Raw genomic sequence first — 11,738 nt, forward strand, 5'->3', positions numbered from 1 at the left:
TGTGATGCAAGATCATATTAGACGTATTCAAAGTAATGAAATTCATTATCATTACCTAGGTCATAAAATTCAGAATGAGTTGATTTCTATTTTAGCTAATAATGTTAAAAGTGTTATCATTAATAAAATTAAAGAAGCGAAATATTTTTCAATAATTCTTGATTGTACCCCAGATATAAGTCATCAAGAACAAATGACTTTTATAGTACGATGTGTTAATATGTTAGGTAATAAAGTGAAAATAGAGGAGTACTTTTTAGAGTTTCTAAAAGTAGATGATACATCAGGTTTAGGACTTTTTAACGAATTACAAAATGTGTTAAAATCACTTGATCTTAGTATTGAGAATATTAGAGGTCAAGGTTATGATAATGATTCCAATATGAAAGGAAAACACCAAGGAGTTCAAAAGAGGTTACTTGAAATAAATCCAAGAGCGTTGTATATGCCATGTGCTTGTCATAGTCTTAATCTAACTCTTAGTGATATGGCCCATTCTTGTGTTAAAGTTGTTTCTTTTTTTGGAGTAGTGCAACGCATATACACATTATTTTCAAGTTCTCCTAAGAGATGAAAAATTTTACTTAATAATGTGAAGGGATTAACCGTTAAATTTTTTTCGAATACTCGTTGGGAAAGTCGTATTAAAAGTGTTCAAGCTATTAGATTTCAAATTGTGGAAGTGAGAGCAGCTTTACTTGAATTAAATAATATTTGTGATGATGCAAAGTCAATAAGTGAAGCTGAAAGTTTAGCTAATTCAATCGAAAAATTTGAATTTTTACTTGGTATGGTCATTTGGTATGATATCTTATTTGCTATAAACATGGTGAGTAAGAAATTACAATCAAAATCTATGCGCATAGACTCTGCCATGAAACAATTAGAAGGTGTAATCTCATTTTTTGAAAAGTATAGGAATGATGGTTATGCTGCAAGTTTGACTATTGCTAAGAATCTTGCATTAGATATGAATATAGAGCCAATATTTACAACAAAGCGCTGTATTTTTAGGAAAAAACAATTTAATGAAAGAGTAGATAATGAAGTTTCACTATCATTAGAAGAGTCTTTTAGAATTGACTATTTTATTGTTGTTGTGGACATGACAATTGCTTCTTTAAAATGTAGATTCGAGCAAATGAAAACCTTTGAAAATATATTTGGTTTTTTATTTGATTCAAAAACATTAAGAACTTTGGATGATGATGAATTAAGAAAATATTGTGTCAATTTAAAATCTACTCTAACTCATGACAACTCATCAGATGTTGAGTTAGATGATTTATTTACTGAATTAAAAATATTACAAACGACTTTACCAAATATGATAATGTCTGCAATTGATATTCTTGAATTTGTTCAAAGTGTAGATTGTTATCCAAATGTTGCAATTGCTTATAGAATTTTGTTGACTATGCCTGTTACAGTAGCATCGGCTGAAAGGAGTTTTTCAAAATTAAAATTATTAAAAACATATATGAGATCGTCAATGTCTCAAGAAAGATTAAATGGATTGACAATTTTATGTATTGAGAAAGACATCTTGGAAAATCTTGAAACTGATAATATTATAGAAGATTTTGCAAATAGAAATGCTAGAAGAAGTCATTGTAGATAAATTATATATTATTAGAAATTCATTTGAGATCTCATTTTATTATTTCGCCCAGGGCCTCTTGAGTCGAAGGACCGGGGCTACCTCGATAGCACTCGCCTAGCACTCATAGCAAAGGGAAATAAACTTAAGAAAATACCTTATTAATTACTACCCATAATGCACGTCTCCTACAAAGGCATTACAAATTAAGGTATCGATGGCAAACTAATTCAGACCTTTCCTAATGAATTTATATTATCGATTAATAATTTCAAGATGAAAAGTTACTGGTGTAACGAATTTATTGTAAATGCACCTTTCTTTTGTTTAGCTAGCGTATTTAGTCCTTATTAATCCTAACATACCAAGTTTATCATTTCATTGAAAGAAAATATTACGTAATATATTACAACTGGAAATTGAGCCATATATGTTTGAAAGACTACATGGTCCCTCCATCGTCCGGGATTGTACAAACGCACCTTTAATATAGCAAAGTGGTTAGATTTAATTGTAGATTATATATTTGTTGTAAAACACGATTTTTTGGTAATTAATATTTTCGTATATCCATGATTAATTAATGTTGTAAATTTTGTTGGTCAATTAAAAATCTCTATCTTTCAATTATAATATATGCATATAATTAATATATAAATATAATATTATTAAAATATCTTTATGCATACATGCATGCATATATTTCAACAGATCAAATTCTGACCATTTAATATTATCTTTTACAAACCCCGCTCAACAACACTCTTTTGTCGTAACATGATTAATAATTAGCCGGAGCACCGAATGATGATTGAAGCCAGACTTCATGAACTTTGAAGTTCAAACTGCCAATAAATTGCGGTTCACTGATAACTCCAATCTCCACCATCCCTCCCCAAGTTCCAATGTCTGACCGTCGGTTTCAATTATCCCAAAATCAGAAGATAATAAATCAACAATGTTTAATTTCAGAATTAAACCAAAGAAATTAATGGTGATTCCATCCCCGTTGGCATTAGTTAAACCAGGCGGCAAAAGAAAAGATCTATGAATTATATTTATGACAAGACTGGAATAAGTAAAACCATCTTGACGAGACCTCTAGCTCTTCATTTGCAGATGACAGAAAGATGTCAAATATCAGAAAGGCACGCACGCAATTCTTGGTCAACGTCAATCAAAGGGATATCGATATATGTTTACATTTCTCCTGTCCTCTCGTATCAGCCTTGAGCCATGCACCTTCCCATGCAAGCCATCACCTCCTGGCTCATGCTCATTTGGTGACTACATAGCCCCAGCTCTACTCATCGGAACCACCGCTGCAAGCCCATCCCGGCCGATCGACATGGCCGCAGCTTCCTTCCTTCCTTCCTTCTTTCTGAAATATATAAAAAATCACGCGGAGTAAGGGGCGGATGTCTATTCCGTGTTCGGTGGCTCAGCGGAGGGGCTCGGGTGCCAGCTGAGATGTCGGACGGCTGTGATCGAGACGTCACGTCCGGGTGCGGGCCCCGCCGGCCTCTCCCCGTCAGTCAGATATGCCGGGGCACTCCGAGTTCGGTCGTTGAGTTCAGTCGACGCGGGCGGTCGCTGTCGTCCGGTGGGCCCCAATCGTCTCCCGGGCATAATGGGCCCTCTCGAGATTCGCGCCCCAACCTTCCCTCGCGCGACAGGCTCTGACTTCGTTGGAAATTTTCAACACGAATGCAACCCCCAATGGATTCTCACGCCATCTGGTAAGCCTGTTCCGTCACAGTAGGCACCCGCGAAATACCCTCCCCGAAGTCCTGGGTCCCGCAGGACGACAGGGATGGTGCAGCGTCGGTTTATTCTAGAGGGGTGCGAGTGCAATTTCTTCTCACCGCTGTGATTTATACGATGGATTCCATAACGTGGGCGCCACGCTGTCGTTGGAAAGTCTAAATCGAGAGGGGAGTAATAATCACAGTTGTGTCGGATCCCGTGGAAGGCGGAGAACTAGGTCCACTAATCTGAGCCAATGACCGTCTCGATCTCCTTCGCTTCTCCAGCACGATCGGTGCGGTTTCGTGTAGGGTTTGGCCATTTGCTCGCAGAATCTTAGGGACAGTGGATTTAATTATACGGATAACTACTGGCCTTGTCTAACCCGTGCTTTTGGAGAAACACGTAGGTTTAGCCTGACCTTGACAGAGAGACTACAAGAACAATAAGCAGGCAGTCTGTCTGTCACGGAGAGGGAAAGCGAGAGGGGGAAGGGAAGAAGGAGCAGTGCTGGAAGAGCTGCATGAAAGAGAGCATAAAAAGAATTCTGAGATCGGCCGGGGAGTCGAGGACGAGAGGGAGAAAAAGGAAGGATCAAATGAAAAAAAATGCATGGAATATAATATAACGAGAGAGAGAGAGACAGTGGTGGGCCCATCACCCATCCACCGCCTGCTTGGTTGTGTCATACCGTGGCGATCATCATCATCCATTTCATATCTCCTCTCGTCGTCCTTTAGACCAGCTACAGCGCTAACCCTAACTCGTCCCTCCTCTTCCGATCCTCCGCCCAAAACCACCTCTACAGAGCCACCACCCACCGTCGATGAACAAACACCGATCCGAGCTAAAAAATGGTGGAGAGTAAGTTGCACGTCTTCCAGCAATTCCATTTTAGCAGCTTTTGATTACTATAAAACGTTATTTTATATGCATATATATCTTAGATAAGGTTGCAAGGAAAAGGAGAGACAAGACTCCGAATTCCTTTTCCTTTCAACCTCATCTTTTCCGCGCCTAGCACGCAGAGGCACTTAACTTATTTTTTCTTAATCTCCAAACCTTCTTCGACTGCACTGTTCCATTTCCTGTGCGTTGTTACACCCATAAGCGAAGGGAACTTGCCAAGTAGCTACCTAGGGGGTCGTGATGGATCCAATTACGCACCATCTTCCTCCTCCCTTCCACACCCGGGAATTCCAACCCCTCCACCACTTTCAACAACTTGAACAGCAGCAGCTCGAGATGGAAGACGACGACAACGGCATCCCCAGGCTCCACCGAGGCAAGAAGCGCGATCTCGACGAAGAAATACGCGACAAAGGCGCGAACTCCAATTATAACGGTGGGGGCGGCGAATCCAAGGAGGTGCTCCCCACTACCTCAGCGGGGGAGGGCGGCGGCGAGATCATGCGCCGCCCCCGCGGCCGCCCAGCGGGGTCCAAGAACAAGGCGAAGCCTCCGATCGTCATCACGCGCGACAGCGCCAACGCGCTGCGGTCGCACGTGATGGAGGTCGCCGGGGGCTGCGACGTCGTGGAGAGCGTCTCTGAATTCGCGCGCCGCCGGCAGCGCGGCATCTGCGTGCTGAGCGGCGGCGGAGCTGTGGTTAACGTCACTCTTCGGCAGCCCGGCACGGCCGGGAGTACGGTGGTGAATCTGCACGGCCGGTTCGAGATCCTGTCGATGTCGGGGTCGTTCCTCCCCCTGCCGGCCCCGCCAGCCGCGAGCGGCCTGGCGATTTACCTGGCGGGCGGGCAGGGGCAGGTGGTCGGCGGGACCGTGGTGGGGGCGCTCATAGCGTCAGGCCCGGTCATCATAATGGCTGCCTCGTTTGGGAACGCGGCTTACGAGCGGCTGCCGCTGGAGGAGGAGGAGGAGGAGGCACTGCAGGGGCAACAACTGGGCGGTGGGCTGGGGTCGCCGGCCGCAATGATGGGGCAATCGCCGCCGCCTCACCAGCAGCAGTTACTTGACGGCAACCCCTCGCTTCTCCACGGACTTCCTGCGAACCTACTCAACAATGTGCAATTGCCTGCCGACCCCTACAGCTGGGCCACCGGCTGCGGCGGCGGCGGCAGCGACGGACGCCCAATCTTCTGATGACAGTACCCATGCATTTTCGATCGTAATTAACTGAACTCGAATGGTAGATCAAATTAATTAATTAACTAGCTTCTTGCTTCAGCTCCGAAGCTAATTTGTGAGAGAATGAAGCCTGAATGATATCTCATGTGTTCAGGCTTATCTTCTTCTTCTTCTTCTTCTTTTCGGTTTCGACTATTGCATGCTTCTCGCGCCTGTTACTTTCAATTGGTTTCTGTTTCTAGCGTCTCCTCCTTTTGTCTGATCTGATTTGGACAATTACATTACCCCTTGTACATTATTATTCTATGAACGAACTCTTGGAGTGAACTATCTTCTTGATTTGATGCATGGTAATTAAGCTTAATTAATTTTCAAGTTGTGGATAATATACACGCAATCAACAGGGCTTAATTACATATATATCTTATAGATAAGCAACGCGTAGCTTTAGCTCATCGTGTATGCAGTAGCTCCATGCACTTGGACATGTCGGAGATGGAAGAGAAGACAGTAAGTTAACTGAGAAAAGGACGTTGAACAATGTGTACTTTGGCGGTCTCCCCTGCCACTTCTTGAAGTCTTCATGCATCATTATGGTCTCTCATGCATGCCCTTTCATGAGACCGTTTAAAGCTATAGCTAGCTGCTCATTATGCCGATATTATTCTAATGGAGCAAGATGCTCATCGCATCTATATATCTCTGTGTACATTCGTGTGGTATTTTTGAAATTATTAGTAGATAGTCGACGACATATAACGTATTGCGAAGAGAGCTTAATTAATTCAGTGGAATGGAAGATGCATGTAAATCGGACATCTCCATAGATAGTCTTAATTATAAGTGAGAGTTAATCATATAACAATAAATCTCAAGGTCTCATATAAGGCTGTGCATATTTAATTATTGTATGTTATATATTCAACCCATTTAGGCGTATAAACGTCTATGATCAGCTAAAATAGATTGGATATTGCACAAGTTGGGCTTGCTGTGGGCGGAAGGCCCAGCAACGACGACAATCTGTAGGCCCAATTAAAGATTGGGTTGGATTGGTGGTTTGTGTGAGTTAAAAGTCGGAGTGGGAGCGACCGACAGACGGTGTCGTTGGAATTGAATGTGCATGCTCTGTTTCGGCATCTACGCCCAGTAAATTCACAGTGAGCGAGCGAGTGCATGTGTTCTTTTCCTTGGCTTCTCTCGCACTACTCTCCCTTCCTTCCAATTACCTTCACATCACTGTTCTCGAAAGGGAGAGGATCTTAGAAAGTGGATGTGTAAATCATGGTATGATAATAAATGAAGTGAATGGAGTGTCACATCATCGGTTATCTGTCCATATACCGCAGCGGAGTTAAGTGCATGCAGCTGCCTGTTGCATCACCACTGATATTAATTATGAATAGTTTTATATATATATAGATATATATATTTTGTTAAAGGGGGAAAAAAAATCAGATATGGATTTAGTGACATCACCTAGATGCATGTCTAATGCAATTAAATTCAGCAATTGCTTTTAGCTGATGAGTTTGGAGTTGATATGGTCTGGTAGGACTATTTTGTTCTACTCATAATTTAGCAGTATGATCTGTGTAGACCATGCTCACTCATCATCAATTTCGGTTTTAAGGCTTGCAATTATGTTGGTCACGAGAGAGACATTTTACGCTGAAAAAAAGGATCGATGGTGATATCTTTTGATGATGATATGCCAAATTTTGTCGTCTCTCATTATAAACAATTTCAATCATGCTAAAAAATATCAAAATTAAGAGTATTTGATAATTTAATAGGAAGGTATTTGATAATACAATTTAAGTGTATTTGTTGTTGGGCAGGTAGCATAAATTTAGGGGATGTTTGAATATTTAGATAAGGGAAGGTAGCATAAATTGAAGAGAAGCTTAAAGGCCTACAAGAGTAGGTAGTCCAAATCAAGAGATTGCTCGAAGGTCTTGAGGATAGGTAGCATAGATTGAGGAGCACCTAAAGATTTAATTTAAAGATATGTGGACCCTAAATTGTGATTATAATCTTTGATTTATTTGTTTAAGTCTATGATTGCTTAGGTGATGTGGTCATTTATAATTATATAATCAATTAGATAATTAGTTATTAATTTAATGACATAGGTCAATCAACTAATTAATAAATTACCATTGAGATTTCAACATTCGAATTATGTATGACCAATTGAAGGCGTGACTTGGTGGACAAAAAGTATTTAGTAATTGAATGTTAAAAATCAAAGGTATATAAAATCTTTGAAAGGAATACAAGAGCTTGGTTAGGATTAAAAGGCTTTGACTTATAATCTCTTGATAAATTAAAATTTTCCAATCGTTCATTTTTATATAAAGAAAGAGATGAGATTAATATTCTATTGAGAGAAAATCCTGATTAAAGGTCAAGTTCATTAAGAGCTTGTGAAATCTCATTGTATCAAGATCAACATCTTGGAATGTTATCATAACTCAATTAGTAGAAGTGAGGTCTCTAAATCATATAAAATATTAACTTTAGCAAGCAATTTTATTTTGTATTTATTTTTATTGCATTTCGATCACTAATTACAAATGTGCACCCCATCTAACCTTGAATTTGAGTTGTATTGCTAGCAAGAATTAATTATATTACGATATCATCTATTTGCCCCCTCTAGCGAAGCCTAGATGTGTAAACAAGTCAAGTTTCATTGTATTCGAACTTGTTCATTTTATTATTCAACTTATCTATTAAAAATCACATCAAGGTTAAACTAAGCTTGAGCTCTTTAGCAAGCTCAACTAAAAATATTATTGTCCTTACAATTTAGAATAAATATTTATCTAATACATGAAACTTATATATATATTTTTATCTTTAACATATTATAAAAAAAATTAGATTGTGAAATTTTATAAATTACAATATTTTTATGAATATGTTGATTCATATATTTTGTTTATGAACGTTAATTAACCAACCGAGTTCACTAGTGTTAATTCGAACGTACTTATTTTACATACAGTTTTACTATTGAATGAATATAAATAAAGTTTAATGAAATGAACAAGAAGTTTGTAGTCAAACGTCCCATTCATTTACAAGCCTACCTAGGTCTTTTAAAATTCTATAATTGTGGGATCATTTTTTATGTAATGAATTGATCTTTTTAATTAACACAGAGTAATGAAACAAGTAATATAGATTAATGGTGTGGGAACTGATATTATATATGTTTTTGTGAGAGTATTATTATAGTTGCTTTCAAACTTAAATTATCTTCATTGTGATAGTGACAATGGTTGGTGTAATCGTTCTCAGGTTAAAAGTGATCAAATTGATTAAGTTCGGATTGATTTGAGCTTGAATTTCAATATTTGATAATATGTGAAAGAGAAGTTAAGTAGGTCAAGTGAGGATCAGATACTTGACTGAAAAATTCTAACTGAAAATTAGATAACGAAAAGTCTTAATTGAGGTTAGGCAAGAGAAAATCCCTAACTAGAGGTTAGGCAATAGAAAGTCCTAATTGAGGTTAGATAATTAGAGGAAATCCCTAGTTGGAAGTTTAATAATGGAAAGTTCTAATTGAAAGTTAGGTAGGTGAGAAATCTACAAAGTGACTAGTTCTAACTGAAGTTAAGTAAGGAAAAAACACTAACTGGAGGTTAGATAATGGAAAGTCCTAACTGAAGGTTAGGCAGGTGAAGTATTCCGAGTTAGTGTTCCTAACTGAGGTTAGGAAAGAGAAAAGTTTTAACTGGAGGTTAAACAACGGGAAGTCATAACTAGAGGTTAGGTAGGTGAGAAGTCTATCGAATCATTAATCCTAACTGAAGTTAGACAAGAGAAAATCTTAATTAGATGTTAGGAAATAGGAAGTTCTATCAGGAGGTTAGACAGGTGAGAAGTCTATAGAGTGATTAGTCCCAACTAGAGGCTAGACAAGGTAAAATTCAACGGGAAGATTGGTAAGGAAAAATTCAAGTGGGTTAAAGGGTGACCAGACATTTGGTGATCGAAAATCTAACGAAATGTTAGCTAGCATACATGGAAAAATTCAAATAGGTCAAGAATGATCGAACACTTAATGATCAAAATTGACCGAATGCTAAGCTACGAAAAATCTCAATGAGCCATGATTGACTTTAGTATTGGATAAAAGAATCTTAAACTCAAATCAAAGCTTAGAATTGGACAATAATCGATTGGCCCAAAAAAATTGAAGAAACGAAGTAAGCAGCTCTTCATCCCTCTAGCCCATACATATATCCTAACACCAACATCATGGATTTTATACTGTATAGGTGAACAAGTATATATTTGGTACTAATATTGTTAAGAATTTCTCTTGGATACTTTTCTATGTATGTAACCAAGTGATATATGTACTTAGAGAATAATAATTAACATTTGTAATATTTGTACACATATAATTAACTTTATTTATTATTTTATACATTATGGTGATATATGAGATGTATAGCACACATGTTCGACCACTTTAATCCGTCATTGTCATAGTCTAATACACAATCCAACAAATTAATCAACTATATAGATAGTAAGTACATCACGAAAATGATCGGTTCATCTAACGAAAAAAAAAAGAAGAAGAAGAAGATCTTTCACTTACTCGTACGCCCCTGTCCACAGCATTTATGTACATTTATCTTCGTATTTATTTCAATACAAAATTAAATCCCATAATAAATCAAAACAAAAAGTATTTATTTCAAGTATAATTATTCCACGGAGTTGGTACAACAATGGCGTGTTTTTTCCGAGTGGATCGGGAAGTTCGGTCTACCCCCGTACGACAAGCCTATGGGGACTTGACACATGCAGTGGCTGATTCCTCTTATAGACGTGTCAAATATTTTGCCTCAAAAAGTAGGATCGCTTTATTCTACTTTTTACTGAGGAAAAAAAATAAAAGAAAAATATTGTATTCGTAGGTTCATATTGATTGCAATTCCCATTTGCTTTTTGTCGTCACACGTGTAACTCGATGTTTAGGGCATCGATTGATCCTCATGTTTATATTATCAGAGAAAAGTATGAAAAGAGAAAGGAAAGAAAAGAATTAATGAATGGAAACTAATGGTCTAGGTACAGAGTATGGATTTGTAATCCAGTAATCGGTTGTTATAATCGACACATCAATTATAGATAATATATATATATTAATAATTCAAGTGTTTTAGAGTTTTGTCCGAATAATTTTGAAAGTAGACAGCCTTTTTTTTTTGTTATAAACAGTATGATTAGTTTGCATTGCTGCTTCGAGAAAACTGTCGAGGAGAAGGAATGCATTGGTGTAATCCAGTCTGGAAAGGCCAGAGAATAAAATTGTGTTTAGGTTTGATTGTATAATCATTTTCTTAAAATTGATTATATTTTTTAATGCATTTTTTGTTTTTATCAAACCCTTAAAAAAGGGCTCGTAGAGCTTATTACTCATTAACCCAGTTCGCGAAGCATAAGCCTCCATGTGTGACTGGCCCAAGCAACGATCGACTAATCGAGTTCCAGGTGCTAAAAGCCCGGCGCAGGTGTGCGAATCTAGGGCGCGCCCGCCCGCCCGGCCGCTGCAAATCTTGATGCTGCAGATTTCGCTACTTCTCATTAAAAGACTTTGTGATCGTGCGGACGTCCGCGTTAGTGCATCTGGTGCATGCAGTACCGAAGCTAGGCTGGTCACTTACCTACTACCACTACCACTACCACCACCAGTCTTCAATACGCTCTCTATTTTGCTGAGGCATTCGTCTAACCAGACGAGTCAAAGCTTCTTCTCTTCTACAGTCTCGAAAATGATCGCCACATGGCCTTAAATTTCCTACCTCACCTTTCTTATTTTCCCCTTCTTCTACCTTCTCCTTCTCCTCCTTCTTCTTCTTCCTGACTGATATCTGGTATATATCTACTTCTCTCTGACACTGCAGTACAGGTGCTTATTGTGCTGGGCGAAGGCGTTCACAGTCGCCTCGATGCATTATTTGGGCGAGTGATTGGGATGCATCCCCTTTTGCGATGTTAGAGGCGGAAGTGGAAATATGAGCAGACGGCTAAAAGCTCATCATGCCATGCTGAAAAACTAGGAAGGTTGTAACCTTGTGATATGGAGTTTCGTGTTCAACGCATGGGAGGAGGAGGAGGAGGAGGATTTGTTTGTGGGATTTCATAAATATTGCCGAGGGAAAGGTTGATTTTTTTTTTTTTTTTTTTTTTTTTTTTTTATGCTTTTGGTGGCGGCGGTTGTTGGTGGAGGGAATTGTTCAAGGGAGATTGCGTGCTTGGGTTATTGATTTGG

General features: G+C 38.7%; 1 protein-coding gene across 1 annotated transcript; it reads left to right on the forward strand.

The window, feature by feature from the left end:
- Window positions 1-3,545: 3,545 nt before the first annotated feature.
- Window positions 3,546-5,593, forward strand: LOC122027697 (AT-hook motif nuclear-localized protein 22-like). Its single transcript, XM_042586698.1, has one exon. The coding sequence runs from the start codon at window positions 4,496-4,498 to the stop codon at window positions 5,447-5,449; it is 954 nt and encodes a 317-aa protein (XP_042442632.1). The 5' UTR covers window positions 3,546-4,495; the 3' UTR covers window positions 5,450-5,593.
- The last annotated feature ends 6,145 nt before the right edge of the window (window positions 5,594-11,738 follow it).

The sequence above is a fragment of the Zingiber officinale genome, chromosome 10A (assembly GCF_018446385.1).
Source record: "Zingiber officinale cultivar Zhangliang chromosome 10A, Zo_v1.1, whole genome shotgun sequence".
Lineage (NCBI taxonomy): Eukaryota > Viridiplantae > Streptophyta > Magnoliopsida > Zingiberales > Zingiberaceae > Zingiber > Zingiber officinale.